This window comes from Etheostoma spectabile, chromosome 9 (genome assembly GCF_008692095.1).
Source record: "Etheostoma spectabile isolate EspeVRDwgs_2016 chromosome 9, UIUC_Espe_1.0, whole genome shotgun sequence".
Lineage (NCBI taxonomy): Eukaryota > Metazoa > Chordata > Actinopteri > Perciformes > Percidae > Etheostoma > Etheostoma spectabile.
In genome coordinates, this window is record NC_045741.1 from 5,973,310 (window position 1) to 5,988,163 (window position 14,854).

Sequence of the window (14,854 nt, forward strand, 5' to 3'; positions counted from 1 at the left end):
GAAACGTCATTTACTCAAAGATAAGGAAACACCAGCCAGCTGGGTTCATAGGCGCGTCATCGACAGGGAAATATGACTGATGCAAATTATTGGTGGATTTGCACATCTGCCGATATACAACTGGAGACAGTGTGTCCGCGATCCGATGTGAATGGAGGTCAATGAGAGAGCTGCACGCTGGAAGAGAGGGGTGAGAGGAAGAGAAGAGCATCAGAGAGGGAGGGAGGGAGCTCTGCTGAACAGAGAGAGAGAGAGAGAGAGGAAAGGGTTAGAGAGAGAGAGAGAGAGAGAGGATCAGAGGAAAGAGAGAGAGAGAGAGACAGAGGAAAGGGTTAGAGAGAGAGAGAGAGTGAGAGAGAGAGAGGAAGAGAAGAGCATCAGAGAGGGAGGGAGGGAGCTCTGCTGAACAGAAAGAGAGAGAGAGAGAGAGAGAGAGAGAGAGAGGAGATTGTTAAAGAGAGAGAGAGACAGAGAGACAGAGGAAAGGGTTAGAGAGAGAGAGAAAGAGACAGAGGAAAGGGTTGGAGAGAGGGAGAGAGAGGAAAGAGAGAGGAAAGGGTTAGAGAGAGAGAGAGAGAGGATCAGAGGAAAGAGAGAGAGAGAGACAGAGGAAAGGGTTAGAGAGAGAGAGAGAGAGGATCAGAGGAAAGAGAGAGAGAGGGCTCGCCCACCCTGACCCCCGCCGGTGTGACAGGGTGAAGCCAGCGTCCGTCAGCGAGCGTCAGAGCGATGGTGGCGCGTCGGCGTTAGCATGTCTGACTCCTTCTGGACGGTGCTCTCCGATTTCTCTCTGCCCAACAGAAGCATGCTGCGGCGCTCCAAGAGGTACGCCGTCCCGTCTCATTAGTCGGGATGTTTTTCATTTCTGGATCCTTGTTGTTTCTCTCTCTCTCTTTTACATATTTCCTCCCGCTCCGTCTTCCAGATCCTCTCTAGTCCTCCTCTTCTCCTCTTCGCAGGGTTTAAATGCTCAGCAGGAGTTGCTGGATTTGTCTTTTGATGGACGGACGCTGTGTGTGTATGCGTGTGTGTGTGCGTGTGTGTGTGCGTGTGTGTGTGTGTGTGTGTGTGTGTGTGTGTGTATGCGTGTGTGTGTGTGCGTGTGCGTGTGTGTGTGTGTGTGGCGCGTGCGTGCGTGCGCATGTGTGTGTTTGAGTGTTTGAATGGGAATCACATTAAACACTGCTGGTACGTATCCCACATCTGTGTGTGTGTGTGTGTGTGGTGTGTGTGTGTGTGTGTGTGTGGTGTGTGTGTGTGTGGTGTGTGTTGTGTGTGTGTGTGCGTGTGTGTGCCCAAGTGTGTGCGTTTGTATGGGAATCATATTTAACACTTCTGGTACGTATCCCACAGGTGTGTGTGTGTGTGTGTGTGTGTGTGTGTGTGTGTGTGCGTGTGTGTGTGCATGCGATCACATGACGCCATTTCTTGTCCGTCCCCCCAGCTGACGTCTCCTCCTCCTCCTCTCCCGTCAGTTAGCAACAGAAGTGTCTTTTCAGAGACAGAGCTGTACTTTTCACTTTGAAGCAGCAATTGTCTTCCTACTCCCCGCCGCCACACTCGCACGCACAGACAGATTTCGTCCCCCCCCCGCCTCCCGCCTCCCGTTGTCCCCGGCAGTCTTTTTGAAGGGAAAGCGGTTGTGAAGCGACTCCTGCATAGCAACAGATTTTGGTTTCGAGTGCATGGAGCTCGCAGCTCGTGCTGAGCTGTAATTTGTACAAAATTGATTAATTGCTCACTCAGAAAAAAGAGTGAAGACCGAAGGGTTGGGAGCGGGAGACCCTCGTTATCACATTCAGATAATAATAATAATAATAATAACAATAATAATAGTAACACATTCATATGTGAAGGATAGTCCTTCTTCATCCACCCATCATTTCTCTTGCTGTTTTCTGACCTTGTCTTAAGATATGTCAAACATGCAAGTCTTTCCAGAGACACGTTTTTGTCTTCTCCACCCATCACGCTCGCTTTCTAGTGCATGAAAATACAGATGTGGAATATGCAATGTCTGGTTTGGTTTTTAGATTACATTCTGTTGAAGACAAGGTCATTGTGTGTGCACCGCAAACAGTTCCTAGTGTGCGTCTTTCAACGTAATGTCCTGACATAGCTTGTCCTCTATTTTTTGTCAAAATAAACATTAGAAACCGATCGATAAAGGATTTTTAAGGCCGCTACCGATACGAATATTTGGTTGTTTAAAAATCGATATATCGGCCGATTTACTGTATATTTAAAAAAATAATTCCGAAACTCGTATCAAAACATAAACATATTTCCCTAAAATTAGTTATTTGTAGTTATATATGAGTTCTCACTAAAATAATATAATAATAATCTGATTATTATCACAACAGAACATCAAACTATATTAAAGTTCTGATGAATAAAATGTATAAAAATACAAACTTAAGATATGAAACTTAAAGTCCTGTGAACAAAAACTTAAGAGTGTCAACAGGGACGTTGTAGAGCGTCCTCTGGTGGACAGACTATACAACGCCACCACTAACAGGGACGTTGTAGAGCGTCCTCTGGTGGACAGACTATACAACGCCACCACTAACAGGGACGTTGTAGAGCGTCCTCTAGTGGACAGACTATGCAACACCATCACTAACAGGGACGTTGTAGAGCGTCCTCTGGTGGACAGACTATACAACGCCACCACTAACAGGGACGTTGTAGAGTGTCCTTTTTTTTCATAATTTCTTGATTTGACCTAAGAACCGGCAGCTGCAAAGGAAATGATCAGAAGTTAAATAAGTCTAAAATAGTTCAAACTTTGATTTCAATCCGAAAGATTAAGATTGTAAATCTACTACAGATATGATGACAGATTTCAGTACTTGATGTTTTTGATACACATTTCTGTTCATCCCAAAAAAAAGCGTTGAGGTTCCAGTGACAGTACCTATTAGCATTCAGAGTTGTCGTCGTCCTATTAGAAGACAATAGAAAGAAGGCCAAGGCTTGTACTCTCTTATTTTTGTAATGTTGTTGTTTCCTTAGACCCCCGTAGCTCTAAACACAAACACAACACACACCAAATACACCACACACACACAAACTTGTCACATACTTGGTGTGGGCCGTCACATTGATTTCCCAGTGTGGCGTAACGCTCAGACCGAACATTATGTGAGGACATGGGGAAATTAGTTTAGTGCTAGATCTATCCACACACACCCCACCTGCTGTGTGTGTGGTGTGTGTGTGTGTGTGTGTGTGTGTGTGTGTGTGTGTGTGTGTGTGGTGTGTGTGTGTGTGGTGTGTGTGTGTGTGTGTGTGTGTGTGTGTGGTGTGTGTGTGGTGGTGTGTGTGCAGGTAGTTTAACGCCCACACAGCTGTTTGCTCAACGCTAGTTTTCCAGCATCCCTGCTGTCGGCTCTGTCACATCACATCCCTGTATGTCTGCTTCTGTGACAGCGTGTGTGTGTGTGTGTGTGTGTGTGTGTGTGTGTGTGTGTTATGAGTTTTACAGTTACTCAGTTATTACATTCGGAGGTCATATGTCGTTGCTCATATCGCAGATAAAACACGAGTAAACACACATGTGCAAACACTCAAACATACCTGCCAGCTCTATTTTTACGCTGGTTTCTGCCATTTACTGAAGTAAATCCCACAATCCTCAAATTGAGGAATATCATATTAAATTCCACAAAACCTTGCTACTTCATTGTTCAAGTTTTTAATGACATTTTACTTGAAGTTATTAATTTGGACGAGGAAATACAATTTCAGACCTTCAGATACCAGTATTAGGGGACCACTAAGGTCTGTATAAAGAGACTTCAGATCCAGTATTAGGGGACCACTAAGGTCTATATAAAGAGACTTCAGATACAGTATTAGGGGACCACTAAGGTCTATATAAAAGAGACTTCAGATACAGTATTAGGGACCACTAAGGTCTATATAAAAGACTTCAGATACAGTATTAGGGGATCACTAAGGTCTATATAAAGAGACTTCAGATACAGTATTAGGGACCACTAAGGTCTATATAAAAGAGACTTCAGATACAGTATTAGGGGACCACTAAGGTCTATATAAAGAGACTTCAGATACAGTATTAGGGACCACTAAGGTCTAGATAAAAGAGACTTCAGATACAGTATTAGGGACCACTAAGGTCTAGATAAAAGAGACTTCAGATACAGTATTAGGGGACCACTAAGGTCTATATAAAGAGACTTCAGATACAGTATTAGGGGACCAGTAAGGTCTATATAAAAGAGACTTCAGATACAGTATTAGGGACCACTAAGGTCTATATAAAAGAGACTTCAGATACAGTATTAGGGACCACTAAGGTCTATATAAAAGAGACTTCAGATACAGTATTAGGGACCACTAAGGTCTAGATAAAAGAGACTTCAGATACAGTATTAGGGACCACTAAGGTCTAGATAAAGAGACTTCAATACAGTATTAGGGACCACTAAGGTCTAATAAAGAGACTTCAGATACAGTATTAGGGGACCACTAAGGTCTATATAAAGAGACTTCAGATACAGTATTAGGGACCACTAAGGTCTATATAAAGAGACTTCAGATACAGTATTAGGGACCACTAAGGTCTATATAAAAGACTTCAGATACAGTATTAGGGGACCACTAAGGTCTATATAAAGAGACTTCAGATACAGTATTAGGGACCACTAAGGTCTATATAAAGAGACTTCAGATACAGTATTAGGGACCACTAAGGTCTATATAAAAGAGACTTCAGGTACAGTATTAGGGACCACTAAGGTCTATATAAAAGAGACTTCAGGTACAGTATTAGGGACCACTAAGGTCTATATAAAAGAGACTTCAGATACAGTATTAGGGGACCACTAAGGTCTATATAAAAGCATCCAAAGAGCATCATGTCATGAGACATTTAACTCAGCCCTACTAATAACTTCATAAGAAGGAACTGATATGTAATTGTGAAGTTATAGAGGCTTATTTCATATTCTGTCTTTCTCTCTTCCTATTTGGTAGCTACAGTATTACAGGGAAAAGGAGGCTCAGTTTAATCAGCACACTCCCAGTAATCCCTGAGTAGTGTAAGAGTCTTTTAGTCATCGCCCAGCAGGTCAGGTGTTGATATGCAAATATGTTACATGTGTCTGCAGGGGAGCATAAATGGTTTAAATGGATTTCTGTCTGTTTTTCAGATTTTAGCAGTTTCTTCTTGAGGAAATGTCTTAAAAAAAAAAAAAAAGTGTAAACACAGGTACCAGCGCTTTATAAGTTCAGGCTATCACACTTAGCATGTGTGCTAACACACAGAAAATTCAGAAAAGGTGAATACCATTAGTGTGTGTGTGTGTGTGTGTGTGTGTGTGTGTGTGTGTGTGGTGTGTGTGTGTGCGCGCATGTGGAAGATGAAGAAATTCCCTGAACACACATCACTGGATATCCAACCTGGCAGCTCATTCCTCATATGTACAGGTGTGTGTATGTGTGTGTAGACCACATGCTACGATCTAACTGCTGATGCCGCACATCTCAACAGATGGCAGGACAAACACACACACACACACACACACACACACACACACACACACACACACACACACACAACAGCATGACATATCTACATCACATGCAGAAGTTATTTGCCAGGTAATGTGGAAATGGGACTTAGACACGTCCAGATCAAACACCATTTCAACTCTTATTCTGATGCCAAACATTACTAACACTTTAAAGTCTAAAACTAAGAGTGGTTCACGCAAATACAGGAATATGAGGCGAAGATGAAGAGCTCCAAAAACAGAGACGTCTCGCTGATCATTTGACTGTAGCAAATATTTCAGCACTAATCGCTTCTCGTGTCTTGTGATCATCCGGGCAGAATGGGCCTGTCGGAGACATGAACGCTACACAGCTACGTAATTACAGCCAGCGGGTGTGATGGGCCAATTAACACCACACACACACACACACACACACACACACACACACACACACACACACACACACACACGCTTTAAGTGTGCAGACACCTGCCGGCACTGCCTGTCAGAAGTGTGTGTGTCCATTTCTTCACTTCGCAAAATTTCTTCACCAAATAGTCCTAAAGGGAACCCATTTCCTTCATAATGTGAACATGGTTTAAGTTATTTTGGGTTAACAAATAGACACAGAAACTAAACCAACATTTTCCAGATAGTTGTGCTATCTACAGCGCTCTCTGCTCTTCTTGGTTTACCCTTATTCTTCTATTAATTTGTTTATTTAACAGGACAATGGGCAGAATTAGCTCAAAAGCTAAATTCCATCTGCAGTACCCTTATCCTCTGGCATCTCTTGGAGGTTTGCAACCAATCAAAATGACATATGACAACTTGAGACTGTTACAATTGGAAAAAGGAAATCCTATTATATTTTTTTTAGAAATGACACGTCGTTCTCCAGCAGGAATTTCTACACAATAGGTTTAACTTAACCCTTAGGTTGATAGGTTGTCATCCATTTGAGTTTAGATTAGATTAGATTAGATTAGATTATACTTCATCCCGCAGCGGGGAAATGAGCAGAATGTAGACTGAATGTAAAGTGGCGTCAAATAAAGGTTTTTGTAAAGTTTGTAAAGTGCGGTTGCCATAGTACAAAAAAACAACATTGCAGTGTAAGTAAGTGACCTTAAAATTAAATTGAATATTTAATTATAGTAATAAAGCAAAGGTAGGTGCCCATAATAAAAGTTAAATTCACTTGTGAGCATAAATAATATTGAAAAAAGTAAATACTTGTAATGGAAAAATATAAATATATTATATGATTATATTAAGGCCTTTTTACAGTCGTCACAGCCAATTTTTAGCAAATCAGAGAGCATGCGCCACTCTATTTTTTTTCAGCGGCTCGCGACAAAACGGGAACAGGATGCATGGATGAGTCGAGGATAACCGGATGCCAGGACTCTCTGAGTGACTGCATGTTTCTCTTGTACTTCCTGGGTTAAGATGAGTTATTTTATGGTGAACGAAAGGCTTGAGCAGACGGAGTAGGTGAACCAATCAAATCGAGGCATTGACGTCAATGCAGCTGCCAGTTTTGCCGTTGTTTACCGTGTTTTTCTTCTAGTAGAAATAGCTAAGTAGGTAGCCTTTTCCTTATTAGCGCCACCTCTGTTCAGGAGAAAACTGCAACTAGTGCGCGACAGGCCGGCTGCGGCAAGTATACCGGACGCTTAAGGGTGACCAGACCTCCTGGAAAAATCTGGGAATCATGGGCAGTTGTCCCAAATCTCCCAAAAATAATTGTTCTTAAAATTAGACTAACACGCCCACCCCCTACTCACCTCTCACAAATTACACCCATTTCATCAGTTCACCTACTGTATAGCTGAATGCTCAAGTGCATATTTATATTCATAGACAATTTTAATAAGTGCAATTAACATTGACAGTTTGGAAATTGTGATATTTATATGCTCTTGCAATACAAATTATTTTGTCCGCCTCTAAAGCAAGTTTCAGATTTAAAAGGTGTTCTTTGGTGTTTGGGTTAAAGTGAAGTTGCAGTTGTTTAGAAGCTGATAGACGTTATATGTGCCACAGCAGCAGTGGTACACTGACATTATTATATGTGATGAAAAGAAGAGGACCCAGAGTAGATCCCTGGGGAACACCTTCTAGATACAGTGATTACAGTGAACACTGAAGGTGTGATGGTTTACACTTAATCATACGCTGCCAGTGTGTAGACTGTAGAGTTGTGGGTCTTTTAAAAGGCTTCTCAGTGAACCTTGAGACCTCATCACAGCCTCCTCTTCCATCTGTCATCCCCTCCGAGCGTAACGAGCCTCATACACGCTTCACAGAAAACAACAAATTGGGAAAATCCTGCGAACTCGACCTGTGCTTGTGTTGGAGCTGTTAGGTGTGAAGACCTTCGCTTCAATTGCACCTCTTCCCTTCTCTCTGGGGACGCATGTCACAGCTTTAAAGCCGTTTGCTCTTTTGTTTTCAAGCATCATTCGTACAGCACACACACACACTAATGCATATACATGTACACACAACAAACACACGGTCATCTCAGCCCAGAGGGGAGTTGAGCCTTTCCACTGCAGGATGCGGCTCATAATGATGTTCAACCATTAGCGCTGGCGTCTGGGTTGACATTTTCTATTAAACCACTCCAAAAGAACTGAAGCACCCAGAGCTCATATCTCTGAAAAAAAACAAAAAAAGCAAGTTGGTTGTCACGGCGTAACCACAACTCTGGGAAAACGACTGTGCTGTAACATAGTGTGGACATAATGCCTTACATTATTTCAAATCTAATAAACTTTAGGTTTCCCATGACCAAGCTTGGATCTGCATTGATCTGCCTGAAGGAAACGGCTGGCAGCAGATTCAAACGATGATTAAATACACATATTTTAAAGTGTAAAATGACGTTGTTGCCATGGAATCGTCTATTATTGTTTGTGCTGCAGAGAGCTGGCGTTATCTTCTATGAATATTGTGTTATTAAGATGTCATTGTTTAAAGGGACTTCGCTGCTGTTGTCTCCACTTCTTCTAGATCTGTGACAAATTACAGTAATTGTCCATTCAGGACGTCGGTACCCGGTGTTCAGACTCTTCTATTAGGAAGTGATGGAGTGCCTCATCTCCTCTGTATTATTATTATTATTATTATTATTATTCCTCTGACTCTGTATATAAATGTAGACAAAACAAAAGTCTTGCTCAAGGTGAACTGAACACGTAGTTGTGACTGTTAGTTGTGTGTGGCATGATGGCAGCTGTGTGTGAGCGTGTGTGTGTGTGTGTGTGTGTGTGTGTGTGTGTGTGTGTGTGTGTGTGTGTGTGTGTGTGTGTGTGTGTGTGTGTGTGTGTGTGTGTGTGTTTCAGACATGTACTCCTGCTGAAATCACAGATGTTACAGTTTCAGTGAGGCGAGAGATGCTTCACACACGGTCTGTCCTTCACAGCCAAGGACACACACACACACAGAAGAGCGCAATGATTAATTGTTGTCAACCAATAAATTATTCATCAACTATTTTGCTAATCGGTTCGAGTCTGATTTCAGCTTATTAAAGGGCCCATATTATGCTCATCTTCAGGTTCATAATTGTTTTCTGAGGTTGTACCAGAATAGGTTTCCATGGTTTCACTTTCATAAAACACCATATTCTTGTAGTACTACACATTGCTGCAGATCCTGTTTCCACCCTGTGTGTCTGGGTCTCTGTTTTATCTCCAGAGTGAGACATCCCACTTCTATACTATCTTTGTTGGGAGCTGCACATGCTCAGTAGCTCGGTAAGATCCATCAGCTGATAACTCTTTCTCCAGCTTTGGTCAGTCCAAGGCAGGATCAGCTGGGAGACTTCTTCTAGACCAGGGACACAACAGGGACAGGAAGTAGTTCTTTTGGAGATTATGGTCCACTGGTGTGTGTTGTGGCAGTGTTTTTCCATTGAGAACGAGCTAGCATGCTAGCGCTAGCATGTGTTACGGTTAGCCACCTCGTCTCTAGTGACGTAGAAAGCCGTGCAGATGTTGACCAGCTCACCTGGAGACTGAAGACAGAGGACGTCCAGAAACATGAACCTCACTCAAACAGCATGGGTAGTTTTTTCCCATGTTTGTATGCGTGTGAAAGCACCAGAGACACAAAATAACCCCCCAAATCCCCAAAGAAGTGTTGTTTTTTCATAATATGGGCACTTTAAATGTGACTATTTCCTAGTTTTCACTCCTCTGTGACAGTAAACTGAATGTGGGCTGTTGTGGACAAAACAAGACATTTGAGGACGTCCTCTCAGGCTTTTAGGAAACACTCACCCACATTTTTCACCATTTTCTGAAATCTCAAAGACCAAACAACTAATCGAGAAAATAATCAATGGATTCATCGGCGAATGATTGGTTACGTTCAGAGCAGCCAGCTGCAAAACGTCTCTGTGGTTCATTGCAAAGCTCCTTGGACTTCCAGCTGTGACAGATGAAATGCAGATGATCCAGATGTTGATTTAAAACCTTCCCTTGGATGAATTCACTGAACTGCGTTTTTGGTTTTTCGTCCTCAGCTGTCGGACGAGCAACAGGAAGAGCCTTATTGTGACATCCAGCACCTCCCCCACCCTGCCAGGACCACACTCCCCTCTGCATGGACACACAGGTACACACACACACACACACACACACACACACACACACACACACACACACACACACACACACACACACACACACACACACACACACACACACACTAATGATTCGTGACAGTTTTTCAGCAACTGGGACTGTGATTTTTAAGATAAAAGTTCAGCCAGCTGATTCATCTAACAAGGATGTAGCTTCACACCATTAACTGTTTTAATTGTAGCGGTCCAGCAATCTTCAGGATTAGTGCTGGATTTTAAAAAAAATCTTTCCGATTTAAATCGATTTTCATTTGAACACGCTCCGATATCATTTAAGAAAAGTCACAGTCCTCCTTTCTGTCTCTGGTATATTATTTAACCCTTGTGTTGTCTTCCCGTCAACCATAAAAAAAACAAAGCAATTTTTCAACATTATTATTGATTTTTCCCACATTTTTGTCACTTTTTCACTGTTGTGGGTGCTTTTTTATGTTTTTTTTTTTGTTTAATGACATTTTCATCACAATTTTTTTTACTGAAAACAGGACAATTTGACCCAAGGACATAATGAGGGTTAACTATAAGACAAAATGGCTGGCTTGTTAAGAAGGGGGCTAAATAAGGCTCCAAAGTTAGGCTGCATTTTGATTGGAGGAAGTCTGCCGAGTTGCACTTCATAGTGTTGATTAGTGTGTAGCTTTGGGGTCAGTTCTTAACGTAATCATTGGTACTTTTAACAAGGCACCAGGTTAGAGGGAACCTTTCATGTCCAAGCTAAATTGGTTTTTATATCTGAAATATCTCTAATCGGATTCATTGAATCGGGACATTGTGACTCAAAATCTAATTTATTCCCCAAATCAGTGGCTCTCTCTGGACCAAAGTACTGGACACACAGACATCCCCGTCTTTACGCACCATTGATAAAAACCTGACAATAAATGAAAGAATCATTAATAAATGAAGGTGGTGTTGGGTCACCTGTCTCTGCTGCGACGTCCTCCCGTTCCCTTATCTGCCGAAATGCGTGTGAAGTGACAGCAGGAGAGCCGTGTTACATGAAGCCGTGTTGTTCCCCCATCACACCTCTGCAAAAGCTCAATTACCAGCTCAAGACTGCACCCTGAAGGCAGCACAGCGAGGTATTTGACTGCACGGATTAATGCGCGGGCCGACATATTGAAGGCTGCCGTCCCCAGGTTGTCCAGATTTTTGAAGAGACTTGAATTGGTTGATATATTTCGAGAGTGTCTGTTTGAGTGACAGCGACCTCCGGCTCTGCCCTTCTCCATTCAGCTGCTGACTTCACTGTTTCCTGTAAATATAGAGCGTCGTAAAACCATCAACACGCGCTCGTCTTGCTTTGATTGATTGAGCCGTGCGGGTGTAAACAGATCAAATAAACTCAGCTCGGGGCAAATTGATACTTACGTGCGTGTTGGAGCAAGTGGAATAAATTTAATTATTTTACAGTGTTTTTTTGTGCATTTTACAGATTATTAATGAAAAGAAAATCAGCAGATTGATGGAAGAAGCTAATGATTTCTGACTGGCACACACACACACACACACACACACACACACACACACACTGTGTGGTGACAGGTGAAATCTGCGCTGACAGGTTTTTTGTCGAACACGCTTGACAATGCGTGTAAGTACAGCACACAGATACCCAATCAACCCACCACCCCCCCCCCCCCCACCCCTTCACCCTTCAAACGTAGAGAGGGAGAGATGGAATAGAGACGAACAACAGTGATATTGTACGATGGCACTGAAGGGCGAGCACAGAGTAGAAATATGGTCTGAGGACGGAAATGGACTGGTGACGGTACTGAATTGGAGGAGAATACGCAGGATGGATATGAAGTGTAAATATCGCTTTAACTGTCCTAGATGGACCTTTTCGTTAACTTGTGGGTGTAGTGTTGTAGCTCGGTGATGTGGTGTGTGTTTGGTGTGGTGTGTGTGTGTTGTGTTGTTGTGTGTGTTTGTGTGCGTGAGATTGTGTTTGTAGTTGATGATTGTGTGTGGTGGATGAAGCAATGTGTGTGTGTGTGTGTGCGTAGAGTGTTTGTGTTGGTGTATTGAGATGTGTGTGTGTGTTGTGTGTGGTGTGTTGCGAAGAGAGCTGATTGGTGTGTGTGCGTGAATGTTTTCGATGTGCTGTGCTCCCCTGCCAGCCTCTGTGTCGTGTGTGGTGTGTGTGTGTGTGTGTGTGTGTGTTCGATAGGATGTGGTGTTGGGTGTGTGGTGTGGTGTGTGTGGTGTGTGTTGTGTGTGCGTGAGAGGACTGTGGTGTGTTGGTGTGGTGTGTGGTGAGGATGTGTTGTGTGTTGATGCGTGAGAGTGTGTTTGTGTGTGTTGATGTGAGAGAGTTGTGAATGTGTGTGTGTGTGTGTGTGTGCGTGTAGAGAAGTGTGTGTGTGTGTGTTCGTGAGAGTGTGTTGTGTGTGTGTGTGTGTTGTGTGTGTGAGAGTGTGTGTGTGTGGTGGTGTGTGTGGTGTGTTGTGTGTGTGTGTGTGTGTGTTGTGTGGTGTGTGTGTGTGTGTGTGTGGTGTGTTGTGTGTGTGGTGTGTTGTGTGTGTGTGTATGTGTGTGTTGTGTGTGTGGTGTGTGTGTGTGTGAGATGGTGTGTTGTGTTTTGGCTCACTGACAGATCGTTCTCATTTGCCATGCTCAGGAAATTTGGAACTTACCGAAAATGTCATTCACAAAATCACACACACACACACACCAACACGCAGCACACACACACGCACGCACACATCACACGCCCACACGCGCACGCACACACACACACACACACACACACACACACACACACACACACACACACCCACACACACACAGCATTTAACATTTGCATAAAGCTTAAACAGGGTTTCAGCCTTGTGCTCAGTTTGAAATAACCCAGAAACCTTCCCCCAGTAGTCTAGTCCAGAGCTGGGATATCTCAGTGTAGGCTGGTACTTTACAAAATTAATATGCACCACCGGGGGCCATTAAACCTTTCCCTTCATTCCCACAGGCAGTCTTTATTCATAAAATGATTTCTTTTATTTTCCTTCTTGTCTTCTCCCTCTCTCGCTCCCGCTCTTCATCATACATGTCATCACGGTTTCAATCTCCGAGCCATTTGCGCTAATCAAATGGAGATTCCTCCCGGTCTAGTATCCTGAGGGGCTGATGAGGACCTATCCTAACAACTTTTTATTAAAAGTTGAAAGTCTGCATAAATCCCGCGTTCGTTTCTGCTCTCGCTCCCACTCCTTTCGTGTCATCTCCATCACGTCTACTTTCTTTTTGTTCTGCCCTTCTGGCGCTCATCTCAACCTTTTTCAACGACTCAATTCTTCTCTCGCTCCTTTCTTTCTCTCCAATTGCTCTGAACTTTTCCTCCGGTAAAGGCCAGCAGATGATTGGCAGCTGCGTGCGCGCTCTGACTTCTGATGAATTCTGTCAAACAATCCGCCCGCTCGTCTTTGTAGTTGTTAGGAAAGACAGAAAAAAAGACGGCAGGGATTCAAGCTTTCTCTCTTACGCTTGTCACCCACTCCTGAGGAAATACCAGGTTGGTTTTCACGCCCCCTCTCCCCAATTAAAGCTGTGTTTAGTTTTCCCAACCACCCACTCCCTGGAGAGGCAGCGAGACCGAGGCGCCACAAAGCAGATAAGACATCTGCGTGCATCTCATACGCCACTATATTTATTATTTCTTGGTCTTTGTAAAAAGTAGGTCACCGTCGCTGCAGTGTGCAGAACCAAACCTGGTAAAAATGAGACGGCAGAGCATCTCGTACACCTGAAACGACGAGACCGCCCACCACCCGCTCCCAGCTGTCACTCACGTTCACTTCGTTATTCACTTTTTAAAATACAACCCGCACGGCGACTTCTTTGTTTCCTAACGAGAAGTGGAAGGCAGTGTTCAAATAGATGTTAAGAGGGATTCTTCCCTGACTGTCGACATGCTTTGAGCGACATTTCACAGTTGGAAAATAAACGTGTCTGTATGATCCCTCGTGGTCCCTGTTCCATATCCGACATATGCTGTGCTCCAATATTCATGTATCTGGATTAGATACATGAATATTGACCTCCCCACCTTCTGTTTTCTTTCTCCTCTCTCATTGGATGCTCCTAATATTAATCTCACACTACAGGAGCATCTTATTTTTAGCTATGATGAGCTCAAACCCATCTGGGACAGGACAGGTTAGGCTATACTCTTAAAATAGAGTTGGACTGCAACTAAAGGTTACCTTCATTTTGAAAAATCTTTACTAATTCAATTATTTGGTAAGGGGGTTTAGGTTTGGGTTAATGGTTTTGTCCTCTGTTGGTCTCAATTCTTGTGTTGCTGCTTTTTTAAAGGGGCGCTATGCAGTATGGGCCATTTCTTTTTGCTGGCAGGTTTCTCTATAGAGACCCCCTGCAGGTTTTGCTGTATAGACCCCCCCCCCACAGGTTTCTCTGTAGAGCCCCCTACAGGTTTCTCTATAGAGCCCCCTACAGGTTTATCTATATAGTCCCCCCTACAGGTTTCTCTAAAGAGCCCCCCCCCACAGGATTCTCTATAGAGCCCCCCCAAAAAGATTTCTCTGTAGAGCACCCCCTACAGGTTTCTCTATAGAGCCCCCCTACAGGTTTCTCTATAGAGCCCCCTTACAGGTTTCTCTATAGAGCCCCCCTACAGGTTTCTCTGTAGAGCCCCCCCCCCCAC

At 43.4% G+C, this 14,854-nt stretch overlaps 1 protein-coding gene across 1 annotated transcript in view; it reads left to right on the forward strand.

Moving 5' to 3' along the window:
- Nucleotides 1-665: 665 nt before the first annotated feature.
- The window catches only part of mast2 (microtubule associated serine/threonine kinase 2), an 87,438-nt gene continuing 73,249 nt past the window's right edge, over nt 666-14,854 (forward strand). Inside the window, 2 exon segments of the mRNA XM_032525360.1 lie at nt 666-825; nt 10,066-10,157. Of these exon segments, the coding sequence (XP_032381251.1) occupies nt 752-825; nt 10,066-10,157 (166 nt within the window). The 5' untranslated portion in view covers nt 666-751.